Source organism: Mytilus edulis, chromosome 2 (assembly GCF_963676685.1).
Source record: "Mytilus edulis chromosome 2, xbMytEdul2.2, whole genome shotgun sequence".
Taxonomy (NCBI): Eukaryota; Metazoa; Mollusca; class Bivalvia; order Mytilida; family Mytilidae; genus Mytilus; species Mytilus edulis.
This window is the reverse complement of record NC_092345.1, coordinates 66,784,140-66,811,856: the sequence shown is the minus strand read 5'-3', so window position 1 is coordinate 66,811,856 and position 27,717 is coordinate 66,784,140. Positions and strand designations below refer to the sequence as shown.

At 31.4% G+C, this 27,717-nt stretch overlaps 2 protein-coding genes across 2 annotated transcripts; both read left to right on the top strand.

Annotated features, from left to right (window-relative positions):
- Nucleotides 1–5,151: 5,151 nt before the first annotated feature.
- LOC139512728 (carbohydrate sulfotransferase 1-like) lies at nt 5,152–9,460 on the top strand. The gene is made up of 3 exons (XM_071300594.1): nt 5,152–5,971; nt 6,941–7,139; nt 8,576–9,460. The coding sequence occupies exons 1-3, from the start codon at nt 5,923–5,925 to the stop codon at nt 9,318–9,320; spliced, it is 993 nt and encodes a 330-aa protein (XP_071156695.1). The 5' UTR covers nt 5,152–5,922; the 3' UTR covers nt 9,321–9,460.
- A 2,037-nt stretch (nt 9,461–11,497) lies between these two features.
- Nucleotides 11,498–23,480, top strand: LOC139512727 (uncharacterized). The gene is made up of 3 exons (XM_071300593.1): nt 11,498–11,645; nt 21,613–21,771; nt 23,047–23,480. The coding sequence occupies exons 1-3, from the start codon at nt 11,570–11,572 to the stop codon at nt 23,301–23,303; spliced, it is 492 nt and encodes a 163-aa protein (XP_071156694.1). The 5' UTR covers nt 11,498–11,569; the 3' UTR covers nt 23,304–23,480.
- The last annotated feature ends 4,237 nt before the right edge of the window (nt 23,481–27,717 follow it).

The window sequence follows — 27,717 nt, the reverse complement described above, 5'->3', positions numbered from 1 at the left end:
AAGGTAGCACTTTTTTTTTTAAATCCGAAAGTATATCGGATTTACTCTGTACAGTCAGGAATCTACTTCGTCAAAATTATCTCCCCATTACGCCAGTTATTTTCACAATCGTAGAAATGGAAGCCATTGTAGGGATGACGCGCTGCCAATTTTGCTCTTGGAACCCGATAAGTTTATCCGCATAGCACCATTACGACCCTTATATATCAGTTGTATAATTAATTATTATAAAAGACAAATAGATCTACTTGCTAATGAGCATCAGTTATAATGATCTTGTCTGCATTGATTCATCTTAAAACTATTGTCTAATCGGTTTTCCGGTGGAATTTAAAAAATTTCATAAACATTTAAAAAAAATCTAATTAAATATTTCGTGGAAAGGCAGACTAGACTTTTTTAGTGGTTGAAGACTATAAACCTTAGTTATCACACACAAAAAATGGATTTTTTTTCGAAGATATGCATTTTCATCATCCAACTTGAAAGACTGTCGTCAAGTACTTTTAGTAAAAAAAAAATAGCTATTCGAACACACCTACTCTGTTTTTATGATTCATTAGATAGGTATTTCACTTGACCCATATATTTCATCTTTCAGTGCTGTGATTTTTTTTATGTTATAAAGTCAACCTGTAGCTTTAATATATAGAAATATTATAATCTGGAGCGAGATGATGTATCAAATATTCTTGCTTTGTACGTTTTCAAGACAAAAGTTTTAACTCAAATACATCCTAACATAAAAAGGTGCACTCGATTTTCTCTTTTCGATACAATTGTTACCCATTTTTTAGAATTTTTTCTTGAGTCACATAATGGAAGGGCAGAAACGAAAATTACTGAACTAATAGATTAATATTTTCTCCGTCCGTGGTAATTTTTTCAAAAAAAAATCGGAGGTTATGCATTTTCTACATCCAACTTGATAGATACCCATGTCGTTGACTTGATATCTAATTGTTCTGCTTAGCTATGTAATAGATAAATTGAAACCTTATGCAAATGGTGTTTTTAAAATAGAACACTTCGTAATTGAGAAGAAAATTGTCATTTTATTTGTTTAAATTAACTTTTAAATTTTTTGTTACTATAGTAAACATTACAAGTAGCATTTATCGCCTTCTCTAACCAAGAGCTTCGATTCTTTTGTTCTGTTTCAACCGGGTTTCCGCCTGTGTACAGACCAAAGAATTTCAGAGACAGTTTACACTTGAAACACAGGCAAAGTTATTCGGCAAAATAACCAAGTTAAACTACTTTTTTTACATTCAATACTAACAAACTGTTTTCTGTATGAGTTTCAACGTCTGCTTGAATTGTGCTTTTTGATTTGGTTAAATTGTATAATTATTTTATCAAATTAATGATGCAATGAAAGTTTTAACAAACACTTACATTTCTATTGAAATATTTTATATTGCAGACTTGAATTAAGATATTTCAATCATGCCGGCAAATAGCATAAAAAATTATCAAGTTTCTAAAAAAATAGCTACTGCCAAAAAAGAAAATCTCCCGGGACTATTATACTTTACTATGAATGTCCCAGATTCCCCAAGCACACATATGTATAAGGTGGGCTAATGTAAATACTCAGCGGGACAAAACAACTCTAATTACGCCTCTTTGTGTTGCTTACTATGTATTTTGTCATTATCACAGAATTATAAACAACTGTCATATATAAGTTTTAATCCACCACATTAAAAAAAACCACGCCTGTGCCAAATAACGAGTATGACAGTTGTTTTTCATTCGTTCCGTTATTTGATATAGTTAAGCATTTGATGTTGTCTTGTTTTATGGACTTCTTAATTTCGTATTTATCTTGGAGTTTGGCATGTTTGTAATTACTTTATTTATATTGTACTCAACCAGAGACTTTCTATTCTATAGTATAGAAAGTCCCTGACTCAACGTAAGATATACAAGCTCAGTTTATGACGAGTTCCCCATGCATACCAGAGTTTTGGAGATCACACTTGCCAAATCCTTGCCAATACGGACCGTATCCTTGGTTCATTTTTTCACAAAGTCTCAGATGATAGGTTTCGAACTCGGATTGTGTACTTGATGCTACAGTCATTGCAAAGGCAACGTTTCCGGTAATTTTCAGACTATACATAGTTCCTGATCAATTATGGTGTGCAACGGAGATGAACATATGATAGTATATCGTGTGAAGTCAATAAATCAAAGCGTGTTTCGTAATGTAAAGTATATAAACTCAATAGTGCCAGGATTGAAATTTTGTATTTGTGCCAGACGCGCGATTCATCTACTAAAGACTCATTAGTGACGCTCGAATAAAAAAAGTTAAATAGGCCAAATAAAGTATACGAAGTTGAAGAGCATTGATGACCATCTCAATGAAAATTCATGTCAACACAGAAGTACTGACTACTGGGTTGGCAATACTCTAAGGGAAATAAAAAAAAATGTATACACTGACTGATTCCTTGATGAAAATGATAAAGTGACCAATAATGATCTAATATAATGTTATATTAATAATCCAGAGAGTGAATAATGAAGTAAGATATGGCTAACGAGTTAAGAGCGTGCAGTAGCCAATATCTGTATGTATTTTACCAGTTGACTATCTTTTTCATAAGCTATACATATAATTAATGAAACACTATTGTAGAGTTTTGCGTTGAGGTCCAGATCTAGGCCACTATAAGTTATTGGAACGGTTTCGCGTGCCACGATGCACAAATCATGGATATTAACAGCTAGAGCCTCAACATCCTCGGTTTATAGGACAATTGGTCAAATCAACCTACAATCCATGCATGAATACTTCTGATTATTTAGCTTTATTTAATTGCTCGAAGGCTCACATAAAAACAACTATATATGGAATGTACGATTTTATCAGGAAACGGTTCATGGATAGATGTGAGGATAATGTACAAGTACAACTATATTTAAGGGGCAAATGATTTACGTTTTAAATTACTGAAGATATAAAAAGATGTGGTGTGAGTGCCAATGAGACAACTCTCCATCGGCAAGTTACAATTTATAAAAGTAAACCATTATAGGTCAAAGTACGGACTTCAACACCGAGCATTTGCTCACACCGAACAGAATGCTATAAAGGGGCCCAAAAAATACTAGCGTAAAACCATTCAAACAAGAAAACCAACGGTCTAATCTATATAAAAACGACTCGGAAACAAGAAACACTTACGAACCACATCAACAAACGATTCCTGCTATAAATCAGATTCCAGAGTAGTGTTGATTGAGCCTTCGTCGTGTCATTGTCAAACGTGTCAGCAGTACACATTCAATTAAGTTGCTAACCTTCTCTGGCATTTGCATGGTTTCTGATGGAGTGTTGTCTCATTGGCAAACATAAGATGGTTCCAGTTGAAACAAGCATAAACAAGTTTATCTAATAATTTATTTATAATCTTTTTCTTTAATGATTTTATACATTTTCCCTACTTGTCTTATATATATCATTGACAAGAAAAACACCCAGGTACACATAACATAAAATATGTTAACGACGACAAATTATTACATAATTAATGTAATGCAGATTGACATTACATGTACATATTGTATGCATTTACATGCAGTGCGTCATAGGAGACTCTAAGGTTAAGATGCATGGTAACATAATCTCGTAAATGATATAACCGTCTTTATAACATATTTGATGCCTTGATATTTTTACACACATTCATGTATGTTTTATTGCGAGCTGTTTCAATTCTTATATTTTTTGGCATAAAAACAATTAGCCGTTGTCAATAAAAACGTGGTGAATATTTCACTTAGTGGCGAATATTTAATATTTTAGAGTTAGGGGAGCGGTAGGAGATATTTGAGAAAGTTTATTAATGTTCACCAGTTGCTAAAGATGGTTTATTTATTTCGCAATATGTTTTGCACTATTTATTCCTGCATTTTTTCGGGCAGAGTATTAGCTATCATTCTGTCTTGAACAATATCAATACGATGCAGCTGATGATGCTATTGATATTGATTTTAACTCTATTTGTGATGATGCTTTGTATGATTCAATTTTGAACGATGAGATTACGGAAGCTGAAATAACTGATGCAATAAAAAATTTAAAGAATAACAAATCACCAGGATTAGATAATATTTTAAATGAGTATATAAAACATTCAACTCCAGCATTGGTACATATTTACTGTAAAATATTTAACATTGTTTTAGAAACCGGAATAATCCCAGAGCACTGGACTATTGGTATAATACGACCAGTTTTTAAAAACAAAGGAGATACCATGGATCCTGATAACTTCAGAGCAATAACATTAATAAGCTGTTTAGGAAAAGTCTTTACATCAATAATTAATTCTAAGTTAACCTTTTTTGCAAATGAAATTTCCTTAATTTCATACAACCAAGCTGGATTTCGAAAAGGTCTCTCTACAACCGATAATTTATTCGTATTGCATGCCTTAATATCACTCTATCAATCTTTTGGAAAAAAACTATTTTGTACGTTTGTTGATTTTCGAAAGGCATTCGACACTGTATGGAGAAGTGGTCTGTGGAAAAAACTACAGAACAGTGGTATAAAAGGGAAAATATTTACTGTTATTTTTAATATGTATAACAATATTAAATCATGTGTAAAATACAACAACCAACAGTCAGAATATTTTCCCTGTCTAACTGGTGTAAGACAGGGGGAAAATCTATCTCCCTTTCTCTTTTCTATTTTTTTAAATGACTTAGAAAAATTCTTTATTGATTTAGGTGGATGTCCCCTTGAGATAGTTAAAAGAACGTCTTTATAAAAATTCCCATTGAAACTGGGCGTTGGCACAATATTCCGGCGGAGGACAGAAAATGTCACATATGTAAAGAAAGTGTAGGAGACGAATTTCACTATCTTTTTATATGCAAGTCTCCTCAACTGGTTACTTTTAGAGAACAACATATCCCTAGTTATTATACGACGCATCCAAGTAAACAGAAATTATCTGTAATGTTATCTTACTGTAATGTCAATTTATATAGACAGGTGGCATCTTTTATCAAAAAGCTGAATAACCTATTGTGATATGTATATTAATTTGTCTTATTTTCTTTTATTTTTTTTATTGTTGTTTTTTGTTTTTTTTTTAATTATATTGCTTTTTGTTTTTGTTTTTTTTTATGTTACCTTTGTATTATAAATCATGTTTACCATTGTATATATGTACCTCATGTTACACATTTATGTGTCTGAGCGTTGCTTTACAATAAAATCTTGAAATCTTGAAATCTTGTGTTCAGCTCTTATCAGGTCAGTATATTCATTTCCAAAAATCCACGTACCCCCTAGAAGCTGTCTTACAATTACAAATTTGAAAGAAGGGAACACAATTGTCAATGCAAGATTACAAAGCTCGATCTTCGTGGATATTTATCCAAATACAAATTATAAAGGTATTTGGCATTATTATCATAATATTTACACTTCAACTCCTGGGGGATAAAAATGATATATAGGAAAACAAGGTTTATTAAGTTCATTTGGGATGATTATTCGCATGATTCAAATATCATTTTGGTTTGATGACGTTCTTGTTGATTCGAGATTTAGTAAGATGTGTTAGTGATTTAGGTACTGTTGAAATTAACACATGTTTTATCCATTGACGAAGATAACATAATCAAAAGTATTATAAGTTCATTTTAAAACAAGCAAAATTCCAAAAACGTTAACCAATTGAAGCAGTTTTATCTATTCGTTGACACCGTCGACATTTACATTAAAATACGGATTACCGCGATCTTAACGGGAGTTTAAAGCATTGTCATCCTCTACCAATATTAAGGTTGGTACCATATTGTTGACAGCCACTACATGTAAAACCACCGGCCAGTGTTACATTAACATTACTATAGTATGAAATTCGGAATCAAACTTGGACATCCAGCATGATTATTTTAAATTTGCTTTTTGGATACACACTCATCTTTTCAATAAGTATGTATATTTCTATTGGTTGTATACTAGTAAGTGTTTATTTTGAATACTTCTAAATGCAAATCCACATACCGGCAAAACTGTTCAGGTATACAGTCTGGAATTAAAATTACGACGTTAATCTGTATGTTTGATGGCGGGCATGCAGGATTTAAGTTTATTGTAGAAAAAACTTTCATCAACTATAAAAATAAGAAGAAGTGGTACAATTGCCAATGATGTAACTCTCCACCATAGATCAAATGACATAGAAGTTAACGACTATAGGTCACCGTACGACCTTCAAGTTTGTTCGGTGCTCTAAATTCAAATAATTTCACAGATTTTAGTTTTTCCGTTCTATTAGCAAACGAAACTGAACTTACTGATTTATACGTTACAGTCTGTGCAAGTGTTCCTTGTTTTGTAAGGACTAATATATAAATTGAAAAAGACGATTATTTAAAACTAAGGATTTCTAACCAAGATATTCGCCGGTAAAACAAACAAATAAACTCATGCAAAATGATTTTGATATATAATTGTTCAGAATGAATTGAATGTAGTTTTCGGCGATTTTTTTTAAATTGAAAAAAATGGAGGCCATCAATTACTGCGTTTCAGATTTTAAACGCATTTAATGTCAATTCACATACACGAAAATATTAGATAGGGTTTAATAATTGTGGAGTTATATCTTATTTTTGAATTATTGATAACCAGGTTCCTTTTGATAAACAAAACTAGTTAAGAGTCCCTCCTTGACTGTTTCATAAAGAAACATGTTTATCATTCATTTGAACTATATACTTCGTCTGAAATTTAGCCTAAGAATGTAAGAAAGATATGAATATAGATTTTTAGAGGTATATCATAATAACTCAAATCGGGTTATTTTTGTTTTCTTTTAGTTTTTGTTCGTATTTTCCACAAGCATAATTGTATGCTTATATGACAAGAAAGATTTATATATTATTTCTTTTCCCCCAGCTTGTATACACGCCAAACCGCCTGAGTTAAAGTTACCTTCGAAGAAATCTGTGACGCAGGTATTACTCATAGGGCAGATGAGAAGTGGTTCGTCGTTTACTGGAGAACTTTTCAACCAACATCCCGAGGCCTTTTACATGTTTGAACCTCTACGAAGTCTTCTACAAGCAAATATAACAGATAAACAATCTCTTATGAGGTAACAATATTAATGGTATTGTAAATTCCTAAGATGGTAATATAAATCAACTTAAACGGAAAAGGAGGAACAACACAAGAAATAATTGCCTAGACCAATATTTGTCCAGTTTTGTAAATGTAAATCTTTAGATGGCGACTTTCCATTGAATATGCGATTCGTCACAATTTGAAATAGGTTGATAAAGTTTTTGTATAGGACTCTACAGTATGAGTCTTTTATCTAAACCTACTTCACGATTTTAATTGAAAATATATCTACTGGTTCTTGATACCTTCAATTATACCATCGGTTCTTTGAATGTATAGACAATGTTATAACAAGTTAATAATTTCCTCATCAGTCTCAATATTATTTGGAATCAAATGATAGTGAATTTGTCCATTGATAAGGTTTCTTATGAAATATTTATGATAAAGCATAAACTTGGACCAATACTCGTTACTCAGGTCACTTTCCCAAAGGTCAAGTTTAGAAGGAAAAAAAACGCATGTAGAACCCTGCACAATGCAGTTTTAAATTGGACTATCATTTGAAAATACAATATTACCGCCACTATAGAACACAGTTTAATATAGAACCCTATATGAAAGACAAAGAAATAGCTTAAAACCATCAGGTGGGCACAACCAATACACAAACTCGGTGATGATAAACATGTTAATCATTTTAAATTTTGAACACAAATTTGACAATAACTATCCACAATGATCTGTGTTTATAGTATAAAAAACAAACCTCTTTGCTATGGCTATCATTTTTAAGGAATATATATCATGGTTGTTCATTCAGTTGGGTTGCCAGTATCTTAAACATAAAAAAAAGAATACGTGGTATGATAGCCAATGAGACAACTCTTCACAAGAGCTCAAATGACACATAAATTAACAACTATATAGGTTACCGTACGGCCTTCCACAATGAGCAAAGTCCATGCCACATAGTCAGCTATAAAAGGTCCCGATAAGGCAATTGTAAAACGATCCAAACGAGAAAACTAACGGCCTTATTGATGTACGTAACACAAATGAACGAAAAACAAATTTGTAATTACCAATTAACAAACGACAACCACTGAAATACAGGCTCCTGACATAGGACAGGCATATATATACATACTAAGAGTTCAAACGTGACCGAACCGTTGCATTACTCATATACTCCATATTAATTAGGTAAATGATTGTTTTTCTGGTTCGTTGCAATCAGAAAAAAAAACAGAAATATAGATATAGAATAATGCACCGAGCTTGCTCATGAACTATTTTTTTCTTCGTAATTTTGGTTTTGTTTTGACATTAAAAAAGGTACTCATTTGCTATCATTAAAAAGAAGAAAACAATTAAAGAATTCCAAATTCACATTTCTCTTAATAATTAGTTTGTTCAAACTAATATATTCTTTACGGCATGATAAGTTCGCTTTCTATTTTGTAGATCAGTGAAAGGATATCCCTTTGTAGAAGGCGTGTCAAACATAATGAAGGGCATCCTAGAATGTGATTTTTCACAAATTTCTTCAAACATACTCAAGAACGATTTTATGCTTCGCTCTAGACAGACTGCCGAGTTTTATACATGTTTCAGAAAAAATGAAACATCTACAGAAAATTTCCAAAAATGTTTGAAATTACTGACAAACAAATGTGAACAATCTTCACTTCGAGTTGTTAAAACAATAAGAATGACAACTGAGTTGGCTGTAACATTACTGTCAACTTTACCCAATTTGAAAATAGTATATCTGGTCAGAGACCCGAGGGCAATAATCCAATCTAGAATTATGCTTAATCTCGTTGTTGAACACAATATACAGACGGAATCTACCGAACTCTGTAACAGAATGGATAAAGACATGTATTTCATTGAAATATCAACGATGAAGAACAGGATACACATTGTGCGATATGAAAAATTTGCAAGACATATAGTATCTGAGGCAAAGGAATTATTCAAATTTGTTGATAGTGACTTTCATAATGATATTGTAAAATGGATCGAACACAACTCTGTTAAATCTACAAATTTTAACCCATATTCTACGTCGCAAAACTCTACGGAATCCGTAGGTCGATGGCTAACGCAAATTAAACGTGAAACTGCCAAAAAGGTTGACGAATCTTGCGTAAACTTATACAAAGTCTTTGGCTATACAGAATTTGATGATTTGATAGAGAAGTAAAATTGATATATGACATATATAATTTGATTTATTTTTTTAACAGATCTATTTTAATAATTGGTCTCATCGCTCTTAATTAAACTTGATACCAGTATAATAATGTGCCTGTTTTCTTTAATAATAAAACAAATCTGTAGATATTTCAGGTTTCTTTCCCTATTGTTGATTTTCCTTCTTTGGAGGTGTTAATTTGTTTGAATGTCTTGTATATTGTTGTTACAAATGAGTAAACATGTGATTTTAAAATTACAATGACATATTAAGAACAAATTATTATTTAATGGTTTACATCGCAGGTTTGAATAACGGTGCATTCCGGACCTTGCTGCGTATCAAAGCGAAGTTGGTAGACAGAACGACCAAATATTATCTTCAAATTCAAAGTTTATAAAAACAAAGTTTATGGACTCCTTACAGCATTGCATATTGTAATATATCATAAACACCCATTGTGAATTTATACAACCACAAAATCATTAAACGGTCACATTTAGTTTCCAAGTCAACATTAGTCATACAATGCTTATTTAAAGTTTAACCAAGTGTGTGTTACACATAGTCTTTGTTTCGCGATATTTACAAGTAATTTATACACAATGACTATTTACAATTGTCACATCTAACGAGAACCTGTTGTTATAAAAGAATGTTATTTACAGATGTTTACAAACTAAACTTCGATTTTTGCTATGGATCGTTGTCTTTATAGGTTATTTTTGTTTAGAACCGTTCATATATACTGCGATATCACTGTACAAAGCTATTCAAAATGGTAGAAATGTGTATTTCATTACTGATGAAAGCTCATTTCAGCAAGTACTAAAACTTTCAGGGGAAATACGCAAAAATACGTCGCAATCATTGACTGGCCGCTCCATAATTTCAAATCAATGTCAAACAGTAATAGTCTATTGGAATTGTATTAAAACATATCTTCAAATCATTTTTGTTTGTTATTTTCAAAACGTGATCAAATCTGATCAAACAATTCTACTGTTACACCTCTGTTCCAGTTTAGAAGGCTGTACGTTGCCAATTTTTGCTTACATTCACTTCAATTGCACTTTCAGTCTTTCGTGGATAGTTGTCTCCTTGTTAATCATACCACTTCGAATTATTCTTATATATGGTTAATTATAGTTTTCCCTAAGCCTAAGCCTAACCCTAACCCTAACCCTAATTATTCAAAATATTTTAACAAATATCAATTTTTTTGGTATAAAAATTGTTTTTTTCAAATGAGCCATTTAAGGGGATTAAATGGCTCATTTGAAAAAAACAATTTTTATACCAAAAAAATTGATATTTGTTAAAATATTTTGAATAATTAGGGTTAGGGTTAGGGTTAGGCTTAGGCTTAGGGAAAACTATAATTAACCATATAACTCTTTTAGTACAAAATTTATACTGGGCTAATAGGGAATTTTTTTATTTTTACTTGTAGCAAGAAAACAAGTTCGGTGACACCATGTTTTCTTTTTATTTTCTTAAAACATATTATGAAACCTTTCTTCTCACAATTTATTTCAAAATTCTATCTCATAGAATTTTTTTTATGCACACTAATTTGTTTTTTCATGAACAAACTAACCAAATTTTGGCAATTTTCAACGACCCATACCTAAAAAAATAGCACGGTGACCCATACTTTTTATTAAATTTTTGAAAAGAGCATAATAAAATCTTCATTTTGGCAAATTATGAAAAAATTCTGTCTCAAAAAATATATACTTGTGATCTACCTTAAAGCGTGCTTCTTGCGTGCACCTAACGTATACGGACTTACCCAATTTTCTCTGTGCGTCTGATGAACGTCGGCATATACGTCAACGTGTGACGCCGGTATAACATCCTTTATTCTACAGTAGTAATCATGGCATGCGTATGATTGGCAATGAAAATGAACAATCTTGATTCTCACCTTGGATAAAAGCAACAACAAAAAACATAGGAAAAGGAATGTTGAATTATTATAGACATTTGAATTAAAAAAAAATGCCAAAAAAAGAGAGAAAAGACAAATAGTTCCATGTCCCAAGCGCTTGTGAATGATACGACAATTTACATGTTATCATTGATCATAAGTCAGATTAACAATCAATTGTCTCTCATCAAAATAAAAAAAAAACCTAACAAGTATATGATGACTACAGGTGAAATGTGGCGTACCTGTGTTAACTTTGTTTTGATTCGTTAATCATCAAGGACCATCATTTCCGGAATACGACATTTTCACTTAAAGCATTATTATGGATCTATTCAACAAATCTTTTACGATTATGAAATTCTTAACAGGCTGTCTTTTACTTATTTGTCATTTTACAGGTAAGAAAGTGTAATGTGATGGATGAAATAAATCATTTTAAAAATGAACACCATGTATATGCACGAAACACCTTTTACATAATTAATTATTTGTAAGTGTAAATTTATTTATTTTCTTCTTTTCTAAACAAATTCAATGATGCACTTCGCCGCGACCGTTATACATCAAATTCTTGTCGTTCTTTAGTTTATTCAGTCTTAGTATATATCTTCATAGAGGGTTGAAATGGCCGTTTTGTTAACAAGAATTAACTGAAACAGTTATGTAATTCAATTTACAATAAGATGATGGACTCGACGCCACCAAAAATTAATAATATGTAGTTTCCATATATAAAATAAACAAGTCCCCCTGGTCATATTCAATACCACACGAGTTGACAAAGATGATAAATGGAAGGAATTTGTTAAGGTTCATTTGTTTTCCTATCCCAATTAAAATGATGTCTTATTTGTTAGGCGCAACTAGGATTATCACTATAGTAAACTATTACTTGACAAACAGAACATGATATTTTAACACATCGAAAGAGAAAATTGTCAATTATAGTTTAAACATTTAAATATTTGATCTAGTCCTCTAGTACCGAAAGATTGTAAGTATACGAGAACACAAAGGAACCGATTTAAAACAACACGACGTCCTTGAATAAAAAATAATCAAACATCATGTACAAATACATGGCATGCCATTCGGATATTTTTTTTTAATTTCAATTCAGCTACACTAGTAAGCAGGACATGCGCGAAGGGGTTCTTAGTAAGGAACAACTACAAGTTGTCTCTTTGCTGTTTAATCCATATAATTATTGGCGAAATAAACACAAACATGTTATTTTGTAGATTCAAACTTTCAATATTCCCAATGTGATTAAGTTCACTATAATCTCGGGTCCTACTAAAATGCGCCCGGGAGCGCCTGGGTGAAGAAAAAGCGCGCGGGGAAAAGAAAAAGCGTCCGAGGAAGAAAAAATAGCGCCCGTGGAAAAGAAAAAGCGCCCGGGGAAGAAAAATAGCGCCCGGGGAAAAAAATAGCGGCCCGGGGAAATTATATAAATATTTTATTGGCATGAGACAACTTTGTGTCCGGCGATGAAATAAGTTATGCACATTGATTTTTTGTTAAATTAGTAATATGTAAATTAAGATATTAGACATTTTTAATAAAACACAAAAACAAGTATAAATGTTTCAATTTTAACAATAATATATGAATAGGCCTACTATTTCGAAAGACAGATAGTAATGGATCACAGTTTATGCTGAAGATTTATAAAATGTAAGACATCAAAAGACATGTTTTCAAAAACGATATCAAAATGAAAAATGTAAAAAAAAACTTAAATTTCATAGATAGATATCAATCTAATCAATATTAAAAGAGTTACACATAATAAATCAGCAAATAAAGCAGTACTATACATGTACCGCAGTTAAAACAAGGGGGTAAAAAGCAGGAGTTTTGTTTAAATTTAAAACTAAACATTAAAACCCTGATAAGCATTGCCATTAAAACAGTTGTAGTTTTATAAAAAGATATCATATATCTTTATCAGCATCTGCACAAAAAAGGTGTTCACCATGCAGTTGCTAAAATATTAGACCTCAGGCACTGATTATTTTTAAGTAACAAAATATACGTTTTGATCGAGGACAATATCGTTCATGATTCTTCTATATACACTCTCATTTTTATTTATTTACTTATTTATATACAATTTTGATATCTAAAATGCAAGGACAGATTAGAGTTCAAAATATAAATCTTGATCTTTTAATATAATGATATCGTGCAGGAAATCTTATCAAGAAGACACATGCAAGTTCATTGTAGATAATCTAGTTTATTGAATTATAAGGACAAATTTGAAAAAAAATGTCTGTCAAAATGGTTCAACTGTATAATCAGTATCTGAGAAAATCAGAGCTTAATAAACGCAACAGTAGTATACCGCTGTTCGAAATTCATAAATAGACTGAGTTAAAAACCAAATCCGGGTTACAAACTAAAACTGAGGGAAACACGTCAAATATAAGAGGAGAACTACGACACAACACTGAAATGTAACACACACAGAAACGAACTATGATATAACAATGGCCTTTTTCATGACTTGGTAGAGGACATTTTTAGAAAAAAAAAACCGTTGGTTTGAACCTTGTTTTGCGGCTATCCAAACCTCGCGCTTTTATGGCAATGTTAAATATAACATTAAAATGACAACATTACATGACAGGACTACAGTACAATAAATGCAAGAACATTCAGGATAAAGAAATACACAAATTATAAGCATTACAATAGGACATTTAGACATGCTATTAGTTATCAAAGCTAACAGGCTTATAATTTAATACACCATACGTGCGTTTCGTCTGCATAAGACTCACCAGTGACGCTCAGACTAAAATAGTAAAGAAAGCAAAACAAGTACAAAGCTGAAGATCATCGGTGACCCAAAATTCTAAAAATTAGTGGTTCCAAATACGACTAAGGGTTATCACACGTACCTTTAATTCGAATTGAATTAGAATCGAATGCTAATTGAATTCGCTAATCGCGTTCACACACTCTTCTTTTTAACTAACTCGCATTTGAAATACGTTTATGTTAATCCGAATTAAAAATTAACGTCGTTAGGACAGTAAAGTGAATTTGACGCGCATTCCAATTTGAATTAGAACTTTGACGTTAAACGTTTCGAATGCGAATTAAACTAATTCGAATTAGTTAATGCGAATCGAATTCGAATTACGTGTGAACTTAGCTGCATCATGCGCCTGGGATAAGCAAATGAAATCCTTGGTATTTAGAATAATTCTTACTTTTGGAAACAGTGGAATTATAAAAATGACCATATAATTGATGTTCATGTCAACACCGAGGTGGTGGCTTACCACAGAATAAAAATAAACGCGTAAAACAAAAAACTAAAGCACACAAAACAGTACAAAATAACCTTGCATTGTCACCTACAGAATAACGCTACGCTAAAAAATGATGTCACAGGTAAAAGTGATCTGAAAAAGATCTTCGTTTTTACAAAAATAAAAATAAAAAGACAGAATGCTCTACAACAATTAAATGACATTAAACATAAAAACAAATATCTCTTGTATTTTGTAATAGCCCAATCAAACATGTGGACAACATTTGAATATTTCTATTTAAATTGAGGATCGTGAAAGATCGGGTACCACTTTGTTGTGATCGTGAAAAGGATCGTCAAAGATCTGATGTCGCTTAATTGTCATTGTACAAATTATTGCAAATGAAAATTAATAAATGTAATTGGTAGGCTTACAGCAAAAGACTGAAATTATATGACTTCTTCCGGTTCACCTTTGTTTATAATTACATTAGATGTATGTTTCATTACAATACGTTATTCTGATTGGCTAACGGCACATCATGTGTTATTCCTTAAGCAGTTGTATCTCTCAATAAAACTTCTCATTCATGATGACACGAGGTCCCACAATAAAGTGCACAGGTAAATGAAATAAAAACTTGATAAAAAGCGTGTTTTCATGATCCTATAGGTAAAAATGTAATTATAAGTATTGAATGCTTTTTTTTGTAACTTTATAGGGTTGTAAAAGCGTTGACCGTGCCCACATTTTAAGTATGAAGCGCTTCCGCGCTTCATACAAAATGTACTTCGGTCAACGCTTTTACACCCCAATAAATTTACAAAAAAGAGCATTCAATTCTTAAGTAATATTACTGTTAGCCTTTTACTATAAGACCGCACCGACTAATTGGTGGTGCCCTATATCAATTACTGTTTGTCTGTCTGTCGTCTTACATTTTGTGTGGTATTATAATGTCAGGATTGTCTCATCTGATATCAATATTTTTGTATGAACAGTATCTATATCTATAAAAAAAAATAATTGTTAAGATATATTATTTATTCAAATGTTCTCTTATATCCTTGAGGCATCGTCCCCTGGTATCAACTGCATTCAAGTTACCTATGATGCTTCCTTGTTTGCTTTTGATACAGGTAGGAAAGAGACATTTACACACATTTTACATGCCTATGGCCCATAAGGTATCGCCCCCTGGTGTCAGCTGCCTTTAGAAAACCATAATGCTTTCCTATTTGCTGCTGACACAGGATGAGTCATGGACATGTTTAATTTCTACTTTCTTTTTGGCTAATTATTATATATTTAATTGATCCAACTTTTTGTGTACTATACATATGTGGATATCTATTTTTCTTTTTTTCTTTTTGGGCTACTTGTTTGTTATCTATATCAACCACACTTGCAATAAAATGCATTAGTATTAAAAAAAAAAACATACTATAGATTCTTTATCTACGTATTCTTTAAGAACTTAAATAGTTCTCGTTTAACTTTTTTTTTTTTTTTTATCTCATTGTTTGTATTGTATTATGAAAAAATTATTGATGTTGTAATGTTTATGCCCTTTGGGGCCCATAATTGGAAAATAAAATATCTTATCTTATCTTATCTTATAAAAGGAATATCATTGCCCTTTTTTATTCAAAAGAAGAAGAACATTTTGGATAAATCTTAAACAAAAAGGTTTGAGAAATATCATTTGGAGTTAGAATTTCAATAATCAAAAATTTATCCGATAATTTCAAATATACGGCATTTGAAAATTAGAGGAAAATTGGATAAAAACTTTTTGAAATTTTCTGTTAAAATGTAAACACAATGAGATTTCCATATGTATGCGCTTCAATTAATTTCCAACAACAATCTATATTTAGGTGTAATATGGAATTCCTAATTGATGGCCTGTGTCATATTTTCGATAATGAATAGAAAAGTAAAAAATTAAAAAAAATTAAGAAAACTCTTTTTGTTCTAGGATTTGAACGAAATCAAATAGTAAATTTTATTCTAAAAGAAAATCGACGTACAAAAGTGGTTTTATAGTAAAAACTCCCATTAAAGTATATAAAACATATTCAACTCTATTTTTAATAAGAAGTTTCATATGACTTTATACAGTTTAAACTGTTAAAGGAACGTCTATTGTTACATGTATATGTTTACTAAGAATCAGACACTCGGTGATTTATCAAAATTAATACTTGTTATAACCGGAAAAACATGTCTCAGTTATTACCCATACTTTCCCTGCTAATTTGAAATATTCATTTAATTTTATATCCAAAACCTGCGACGTAATAACATGGATCTGGTTCATTAAATTGTACACTTTTGTTTGCAGTTTGTCCGTAATGCAACTTAGTCGATCCCTTTTCTGTTGGTATCCAAGTATATCATTAGCCCGGTAGTTAGTATGTTGTTAACCATTTTGTTTTTTATATTGAGACTTGATAAAATTTTAGTTGACTAAAATGGTCATATAAACTTATTAAATCATTTAATTTAAATGCTGAAACTATCTCCCTGTATAGATAGGAATTTAAAGCATGAGCTGGATTTTATATTCTGTTAGCTATAGGTTATTTCTGCGTTTTACCTTATGATTGTTTTGCTAAAATTACAAAAATAACCCCCAAAATAAGTTACCGTAACAATATTTTCCCCCAAAACGGATAACATCAGTGAAAATACTGGTCCTTAACTGTAATCACGATGTTTGATAACTCTGATCAAATATTTGAATATGTTTAGCCTGTAGTAAAATATCTATTTTAAATTACTTCATTTATAGTTACATTTATATGTGTACACTTTCCAAATTCATGCCTTTATAATTTAATCGTGAAATATTATAAGGGGATAAAATTACATGTTCGAATTATTCGGTGCTGAATTTTTTTAAAAGTGAATAATTTGGTCCAGTTAAAAAAGGTCAAACATTAGTATATCTGGAGCAGTCAAACTGGATTTTAGATCCCTATAACGAAGAATTGGCAATATTTAGAGTTAAAGCTAGTACATTTTTGTATGATTTTAATGTTGTGTGTCCCAATATTAGTTCACTACACTGTAAACATCTTTTGGAGATGAAGCAAGTGCATTTGTTTTTAACTCGAATATATAGTCTAAAAGAAATACACTACAAAATAACTGTGTTTCCGCGCCATCTGCGCCATCTGCGCCATCTAATTTGGAATACTATATGCATATGTCTTTAAAAAGTTAAGTTTACCACTTTTAGTTAGCATTTTACATTTTGATGTATCATTACTCTCAAATATGTATACCATAAGATAGATGCAGCTGCTTTATCATATCTATATCTTGATATATATATTGTACTAATAAATATTTATTTCAATACGTTTCGTAAATAAATATGTTTGGTTAATAACAAATATGTACATATGAAGATAGTTAATGTTTGAAATTCTTAGAAATGGAAAATTACTAAATTACTAAATACTAAACTTGTTCAAAGGGTATCCACACGTCTCAATCTTCAAAATCGGTTATCTAAAAATACTACCATCGCTAACATTTTTAACAATAAAAATCGTGGTTACCCTTCTATCGATAAGTGTCATGCCAAAAAATGACTTACATGTCCCCGTCTTTCCACCAACAATACGGTAAGGTCCACGTTTAATGGTCGCACATTTTCTTTAAATTTTGAAACTGATATAACTTGAAAAACAAACAGTATTATTTATTTACTCACATGAAACAAACCGGGGTGTGGTATTCAGTACGTAGGAGAAACTGGACGATATTTATCTAAACGCACTCAAGAACATCTGTATCGTTTTAAAAGACCCAATAAATTCAAAAGTATCATTTACCAACACCTTAAGAAGCACAACCATCCTTTTAAATATTTAGCAGTTCAACCTTTAGAAGTAGTAAATAAGCAGCCTTGTGAATCGCATTCAAAGTTTGTACGATCACGGAAAATAATTGAATTAAATTGGATTAAAAAATTACAGACAGTTTACCCTCTCGGTCTAAATGATAATATCATGGGAATTGGTAATATATTTAGAACCAACTCCGTTAACATTTTGGATATAGTTTCTAAAACTGTTCGTAAAAAACGTTCTCACGGTCGTAGAACAAATCGCAATCAAAGAAAATTTCGGGACAATCATACCAATATTTCGGACCTAATTTCTATTTCAAAAAACAACGGCAGACATTATCTGTTAACAAAACTCTGTACGTTACCGGTTAATAAGTTAAATAAAATTTTGGAGGATTGCAACACAATTTCATATAGCAGTCCTAAGTATGAAATTGTTCAAATTATTATGGCATATTGTTATTCTAAATTATTTCCCAAAATTGATCGCCCTGAAGATCATAAAAACATTTTATTAAAATTAAGTATGTCAATAAAGGCTTTGATTTTGTAAATATTGCCGGTATATTTAACGACCATTCTGTTAAAGAACAAATTCCTGGATATTTTGACAATACTGAGCTACCTCTCATTTGTTATATTTACAAGAAATCTACCCGGAAATTTGTGTTTAATTATAGTCGATTGTGTAAAGATGTTAATATCAGTGAAAATACACCTACTTCATGTAATTGCAGTAATTCTGAATATATTTATGGACCCATTTCCCATGTTATAACAGGAGATCTTAACATCGTTCAAGACCGAGAGTTAAAATCATTCCTCAGTAAAGGACCTAAATATCGTCCCCCGTCAATTATTAATTGGAATGAGTGTCGTAATATCATCCACGACTCACTCCATACTTACTGTATGAAATGGATAAAACGGGAAAAAGCTGACAAAAAATCTTTGGACTCTTTTTTTAATTCAGTAATGAAGATAGTTGATATACGTATTCAACATTTTAAAGAACATTTTACTATAAACAATAACTACAATAAACCTATTTCTCGCATCAAACATAAACTAAAAGAACTAGCCAAGGAATTTGTTTTTGTCCCGGCAGATAAAGCTGCTAATAATATTATTATTGTTTGACGTAAATTTTACATTGAGGTTCTGAAAAAGGAAATCACCAATTCACCAACATTCCAACTGACTCCATTTTCAGAAAACGTAATCTGTAACAAACATAAACTTTTAGCCACCGCTTTACAAGCAGAGCCAAATACAATGAAAGTCCCAACTATGTATTGGCTTCCGAAGCTACACAAAACCCCTTACAAATATAGATTTATTTCGTCTTCAAGCCATTGTTCAACTACTAAATTGTCTATTCTTCTTACCAGCACACTTGGTACAATTAAAAACCTGATAATAAATTGTTCAAATAAGGCCTTCGAAAATAGTGGAATAAATTACTTTTGGAGTGTCAAGAACTCGTTGGAAGTACTTGATACATTGCATGCTTATATTGGTGATTTTGAATCTGTTCAAAGTTTTGATTTTTCTACCCTGTATACCACATTGCCTCACATTCACATTAAATGGGCATTCAAAAAATCAGAATGTGAATATATATGTTCAAACTCTTTTAGGTCATTTTTTAATAGCAATAAACAAAAAAACTATGTTAATTGGACATGCTTTGATACTATATATGCCCTTGATTTTTTACGCTTTGGGGATTCCGTATATCGTCAGATTATCGGAATTCCAATGGGGACTAACTGTGCACCACTTATTGCGGACCTGTTTTTGTATTGTTATGAGCTACAATTTATGACAAAAATAAGCAAAGACCCATCGAAACAACATCTGATAAACAAATTTAATAATACTTTTAGATATTTGGATGATATTTTGGCTCTCAATAATGACGACTTCAGTATGTATATTAATGAAATTTATCCTGTTGAACTTACTTTAAATAAAGCTAATACTAACACTGACCACTGCCCTTTTCTCGATCTTGATATCTATATCACTAATGGAAAGCTGAATACTAAAATTTATGATAAAAGGGATGATTTTTCATTTCCTATCGTTAATTATCCGTTTTTAGATGGTGACGTTCCCTTGTCACCATCTTACGGTGTTTATATATATCAACTTGTACGATTCGCTCGTGTATGTAACAATGTTTTAGATTTTAACGAGAGAAATTTATGTATTACTGAAAAATTATTACACCAGGGTTTTCGATATCACAAACTAGTCAAAACATTTACTAAATTTTATCATCATTCGTAAATATAGCTCAACATGCAAACTTCTAATACGTTCAGGTATTTCACATCCAATTTTTTATGGTAATATTCTTTATAAAGCACAAAGGTGTCAGTATTCACATCAGAAACTTACAAAACCTTTGAATAGACTTATTAAGAAGGGATATAATTACGATACTGTTGTCAAGTCATTAAAGATTGCATATTTTGGCGTTAATATTGAGTCACTGATAAGGTCTTTGCATCGGAACTAAACACATTTATTCTAAAAACAGTTGTTGGCATGACACGGGTTATCTTCTTCTCATATATGTTATGATGGTATGATAATAAACCCCTAACGGGAAGGATTGTGCCTGATGTTCATATGATGAAATCATAATCTTTCAGTCAGTTTAATTGAAGTCTGGAGCTGGCATGTCAGTTAACTGCTAGTAGTCTGTAGTTATTTATGTATTATTGTCATTTTGTTTATTTTCTTTGGTTACATCTTCTGACATTAAACTCGGATTTCTCTTGAACTGAATTTTAATGTGCGTATTGTTATGCGTTTACTTTACTACATTGGTTAGAGGTATAGGGGGAGGGTTGAGATCTCACAAACATGTTTAACCCCGCCTCATTTTTGCGCCTGTCCCAAGTCAGGAGCCTCTGGCCTTTGTTAGTCTTGTATTATTTTAATTTTAGTTTCTTGTGTACAATTTGGAAATTAGTATGGCGTTCATTATCACTGGACTAGTATATATTTGTTTAGGGGCCAGCTGAAGGACGCCTCCAGGTGCGGGAATTTCTCGCTACATTGAAGACCTGTTGGTGACCCTCTGCTGTTGTTTTTTGTTTTTTATTTGGTCGGGTTGTTGTCTCTTTGACACATTCCCCATTTCCATTCTCAATTTTATTACATTTGCATATGCAAAATTCTATTATTCCCTTTATATATATTTATGTTTTTTTTCAGAAATTGAAGCTTTACAGTGCTATTCTTGTTCTTATTCAATAACTGGAAACCCCATGCTTCACTATGATTGTATAACTGAGCCATGGAACGTCACGATGGGTACTCCAATAATACAATGTCCAAATGGACTTTGTATCACTAAAGTTATTTACGAACTAGGTATGTGACGCTTTACTTAAATTGGCTTCGTGCAATAAAACAAAACAAACAACAAAAAAACATAAAAAAAAAAAAATGCAAAAATTGAATCTGAAATCAGATAAATACAAGAAAATGTCGAGGAAAAACAAAATATAAAGAAAAAAAAACATCAAATAAATAAAGCCAACAGTACTGTAGTATAACGCTGTTTGAAAGTCATAAATCGATTGAGATAAAAACAAATCCGGGTTACAAACTAAAACTGAGGGTTACACAACTATAAGAGTAAAACAACGAAACAACAGAAGCACTGAAGTGAACAAAAAACCCAAACCCACACGCCAATGCAACGAACACATTTTAAACATTTCAGGAAAAATTCAGCACCGAAATCCTTTATAATATTTCATGATTAAAGTATAAAACAAACAATATCATGTCTATAAAGAAAAACTTCGAAAGGATAAAAATAAAGCCGACGAAACAGTTCACAGAGAGGATTAAGCAACACGAACCCAGAAAAAAATTATGAGCTTATGTGCCCCCCTGTGGAAGATTCTTCCTACTAATCTATTGCACTAAGAAATGATGAAAGTAGGAAGCATACATTAAACTCGATTTATAGCCGATTGTATTGAGTGTGTAGGCATAGGTAATATATTTTTTTAGCTTGCTTGCTAGCTGAACCGTGAAGTCATTATTAGGTTAGATAAACTACCCTCCTTTAAGAGTAGACTAGTTCGACATATAACCGATGTATCTGTCTGTAGGACTAGGCTACTTCTTATGAGGGTGGCATACCTTAACTAATGATGACTTCACGGTTCAGCTAGCCAGAAAGCTAACCAAAGATATTACACTTGTCTACACACTCGATGCAATCGGCTGTAATGGTAGCATTAAACGGAATTAATTTGACTCCTTTAGATGCATATTTTGGCATATAATGTCTCCAATGATGATCGATGCCAAAATGTTTTAAAATCCAGAAGATATTATACAAATGGTCAATTTTTATAATAGATATAACTGAAAAGAACAAAAAGTATTGTGAACCCCGTACAAGGCATCTATGCATACGAGAGATGTATTCCTTAGTTTCAAATATTTCCAAAGTTTTATCACCAAAAAAGTGAAATAGCAAAAACACCGAACTCCAAGTACTGGTTGATACATATATTAAACTGCATGCAATTATGACGAAAAAATATCGATGATAAATATTTTTTTACATTTTAAGTCTTAAATCAATAAACCATTATTTATACATCAAATTTCTCCTACTTCATTTAGGCACACTCAGAGTATGGTCTGCTGACAGAGCATGTAGAGACCCTGAGGTTATCGACTGTGGTGACAACTGTTGTGCTGAAAATTCTCACAATATTGTTTGTCAGTATCAGTGTTCAGGTGTTGGAAATACAGTTTGTAACAATCGAAATATCAGTAAACCTCCAAAGAATACGAATGGTGCAACCGAAACACTACCAACAATAATAACAATTTTAGCAAGTGTAGTATTAATAGTATTAAACTCTTGTTTTGTTTGATTGATGCCGCGATAATGAAAACTAATGTTTATTCGATTCTTGTGCAGTTACCAAGCACATTGTAGGAAGTAATGTGCATTCCTTTCACTAGACACAGACAGTTTTGAATTGACAATTGGATTTCCACGACGTAGCGCTTAGCAGAATCTCATGTAAAATAAAATCTATTTGACTAAACGAGTCTTGGTATTCATGGCTTTTGAAGCACCAAAGCGTAGAAACTGATAGACAGGATACATGTATATAGATAATTTACAAAAAATATGTAAATTTTGTTTTGTCTGTTAAATTGGTATGGCCTCAAATTGTGTATATGCTATAGACTGGGATATGTAGTAATAGAATAAACGGTAAGAATTTTGCTGCACCATAAGGATATCGACATTCAATGTCTCTTCAGTGATGCTCAAGGCCAAAATATTTGAACTGTTGTAAGGTCAAATATTTGACTAACTCTATATTTCATCATTCCCCAGTTGCAGTCCATCCCCACCATCAATTCCAGTCGAATTAAGCGGACGCCTAACGATACATAAAGTTCGCTAATTTGATCTTTACAAACGTTTCAAACACTGTTTTGCTCCAGTTCAGATAGCTCTCTTTTGATTTGAGCGACTTTAGAAAGTTATTAACATTTTATAGTCGTCAAACCAATATGCTTTTTTTCTGTGAAAATGATAAGTTTTGTGTATCAACTAATTCGATAATATTAAATCCTTGAGATCTGTAAATTGAGTTGTATTTTTTATTTCATATTTTATAAAGTTGCTCTTCAACTTTGTACTTGTTTGGCTTTATAAATATTTTGATATGAGCGTCACTGATGAGTATTATGTAGACGAAACTCGCTTTTGGCGTACTAAATTATAATCCTGGTACCTTTGATAACTATTATCTTTTAATGATTGTCCTATTTCAGCATTTGTCTATCATCTGTTTTAAATTACTAGATGTTCATTTTAAACTTTTACATACGGCAATGTAATATGGGCATGGAAACTAGTATCATATGTAATTTTAAAGATGAATATGAACACACAAACGTTCTAAGTCATCCTAGTTGGGGTTAAAATACAGCTTAATATCATAAGTTAGGTTGTACGAATTATGTCAAAATCCTCAAGTGTGTCGATGTCTGAGGCTCAAACCGAGATGATAGGTAGTATATAATACATGTTTTTTGTCGTAACTAAGTGCATTGAGAAATACGTCTTATAGTCTATTAATTTATATAATAGCTGTATATATTATAAAAATTTAAAAATTGATAATAATTCATCCGGATTATATATTATACAGTTTGAATTTATTACAGGTGGGATTTTCCAAATCTGAAGGTTAATTCTTCTTTAAAATTTGTCTACATAATCAATGCGTAGGTTGCAATGGATGTGGTAATATATGTCTATTAAAAACAAATAATCACAATGACGACGCCCATTTCAGTATTTAAATGAAGAATAATATATTTAAGGTATTTTAAAAGAAAAGATCTACCAAGAAAACGACCAATGTGTTCATTATTTCCAAGAATCTAATTTGTATTATGTTTCAAATAGCAACATTAAATTCTTAAATAAAAACCCACAAGTTAGATTACGTAATCTAATAAATTACGATTAAATCGACAAGTTTCAAATTCAGTTTTACAAGATAATTGTATGATGAAATAAAATAACAAAAAATACCGAACTCCGAGGATAATTCAAAACGAAAAGTCCGTAATCAAATGACAAAATCAAAATGGCAAACACATGAAACGAATGTATAACAACTGTCATATTCCTGACTTGGTAGAGGCATTTTCTTATTTAGAAATTGGTGGATTAAACCTGGTTTTATATGAAATTTCATCTTTGGTTATTTTGTTATTGCTGGCTTAATGATGTATATATACTTGTTTTATTTTATTGCCAACAACTTTTTAAGTGAAGACATTCTTAAACTGACGGGTGCAATACACTTTGAAATGTTTGCAGTATTGATTGAACCAATTCTAGCATAAAAAATGAGAACACCAAAATTATGTAAAAATTGTAAGAAAGCCAAAACAAGTACAAAGTTGATGAGCATTAATTAAGGACCAAAATTCAAAAAAGTTGTGTCAAATACGGCTAAGGATACTAAGGATACGTGGATAAGAAAATCAATAGCATTACGAATAATTCATACTTTTGCAAACATTATTTTATAAAAATGACCATAATATGTAATTGATAATCATGTCAAGACTAAAGAGCTGACTTATAACACGTAATTTAGATGATAAACAAACGTCATTACATAGAATCTTTATTTCAAGGCAATAATGTTTTATTTGTGAAGTTGATATGCAATATTCATCAGCATGGTCTAAGTATCTTCCGATGATTTTTTTGTCGAAAAAAGACGACGCATTCTTTGACAAATCCCTGATCAATCAACTTTTTGCTCAGACACTGATGACGTTTAATAAGTCTGAGTAGAAAGTGCAAGCTCTTAAATACCGAATGAGTTGATAAATGTATATTCTGTAAGCAGACTACGTTGGTATATTGCTGCTAAGGTGGGGGAAATTCATAATTTTCAAATCTAAATTGTTTCATTTGTCATAGTTTCGGGTACTGAGAAAACTGGTTATGTGAAATTCGAGATATGTTTAAAAATGAGACGGAAGAAGTCGTGTTTTGTCTTTTATTTCTTGTTCATTAGAGGATATACCAATGAAACCTAATGAGAAAGGTGTGTATTGATAATGAAAACAAAAACATCATTAATATATTCAAATGTGAAATAAAAAAATTAAAATCACCAAAATAAAATAACGAACTCTGATGAAAATTCAAAACGGAAAGTCTCTAAGTAAATGGCAAAACAAAAAGCTCAAACACATCAAACGAATGGATAACAACTGTAATATCCCTGACTTGATAAAGGATTTTTTTATCTTCTTGTTTTTGACAAGTGTCTGAAGGAACGCAGACTCATATGACAATAAGAATAGGCCGACAAGGAGAGATGCACAGGCCGTTTCAATAGGAACGCAGATCAATTATTGAAAAATATTTCCTCCAAGTACAACACTCATGTGGTCAATAAGAAACTCTAGTATACTGATCACTTGATTCGTGGTGTACTTAGCAGCCATACATGCTGTACAATAACTACATGTATGTGTTATATGTTCGTTTAAATACATACATGTTGGGCTCATTGATTTTAAAACTTCTGTTATCCGCACATTTTCTTTTTATGAATGCCATTTAGAAATTCCAGGCAACACCTTATGTAAAAGTTAGATCACGACATGGCAGCAACCGTAAGAAAACTTGAAAAGGAAAAGAAACATTTTTTTTTATTAAAAAAATATTGGATAAAAGTATCACAAGGTCGCAGTTCAGTAAAAGTGTTGCATATAACAATACTTAGTTAGGAAATACTTTGTAATATGCAAAAAGTAAAGTCTCAAAAATATTGAGTTCCGCGAAAAATTCCAAACAGAAAGTGCCCAATCAAATGGCAAAACCAAAAGCTCAACTACATCAAACGAATGGAAAACAACTGTCATATTCCAGACTTGGTACAGTCATTTTCTTATGTAGAAAATAGCGGATTAAACCTGGTTTTATAGCTAACTAAACCTCGCTAGTGGCGTTAGGTATCCAAAACAAACAAAGTAAGTCCTCAGAATTGCTGTTCAATGAAATGTTTATTGAGACAATGAAGGACTAATGATTCCTTAAAATCTTATCCCAAAAAGATAGAAAATCAGAAAAGAATTTTAACAAAACATGCTTTCTTAAAACAGCATATGGTGGTTATCGTATCAAGAAAATAGTTTTTGTTAAAGAATATTTCAAAAATTTCATTTAATTTTGTGTAATGAATCTAAGAATAAATTGTTGTCAAATGCTAGTTAAAATATATCAATTATCTAGGAATTCTGATTATTCTCCCCAAACAATTCGACTAAGGGTACTCATTAAACTGCAATTAATGATGTGTCTGAAAGTAAGGATAAAGAATTCTCATTTAGAGAGAATTTAAAACTTTTTATAACCTTTTATTTCTTGTTTATCAGCCAAATTGTTCTTTCCAAACGCTCCACTGATATTAAAGAGGAATAACGGAGAGAAAGATTCCTTAAAAGATTATCACTTATAAATGGTTATATCCGTTGAATATTTGTTTCTGGTGAGAAAAAAATAGATATATTTGTGACTATATACAATATGATAAAACGAAATGTTCATCAATTTTGACATGGAACAGAGCCGGTTATAAGAGAGTAAGTAGGACAAACATAATCAATTATTTTTGTTTTTTCTTTATTTGCGATAATCGACGTGACGTTGTTGGTGGACTATAATCAAAGAGCATGATTGCTCTGATGGATACGATTGCCGTTGTTTTCATTGATACATGTATTAGTTTT

Bases quoted from the DNA above. Each gene is read 5' to 3' on its own strand.
- LOC139512728 (XM_071300594.1), top strand. From the start codon at position 5,923: ATGATTATTTTAAATTTGCTTTTTGGATACACACTCATCTTTTCAATA. The intron at 5,972-6,940 runs GTATGTATATTT...CTTTTCCCCCAG, and splicing joins CACACTCATCTTTTCAATAA to CTTGTATACACGCCAAACCG. The intron at 7,140-8,575 runs GTAACAATATTA...TCTATTTTGTAG, and splicing joins GATAAACAATCTCTTATGAG to ATCAGTGAAAGGATATCCCT.
- LOC139512727 (XM_071300593.1), top strand. From the start codon at position 11,570: ATGGATCTATTCAACAAATCTTTTACGATTATGAAATTCTTAACAGGC. The intron at 11,646-21,612 runs GTAAGAAAGTGT...GTTTTTTTTCAG, and splicing joins ACTTATTTGTCATTTTACAG to AAATTGAAGCTTTACAGTGC. The intron at 21,772-23,046 runs GTATGTGACGCT...TACTTCATTTAG, and splicing joins TAAAGTTATTTACGAACTAG to GCACACTCAGAGTATGGTCT.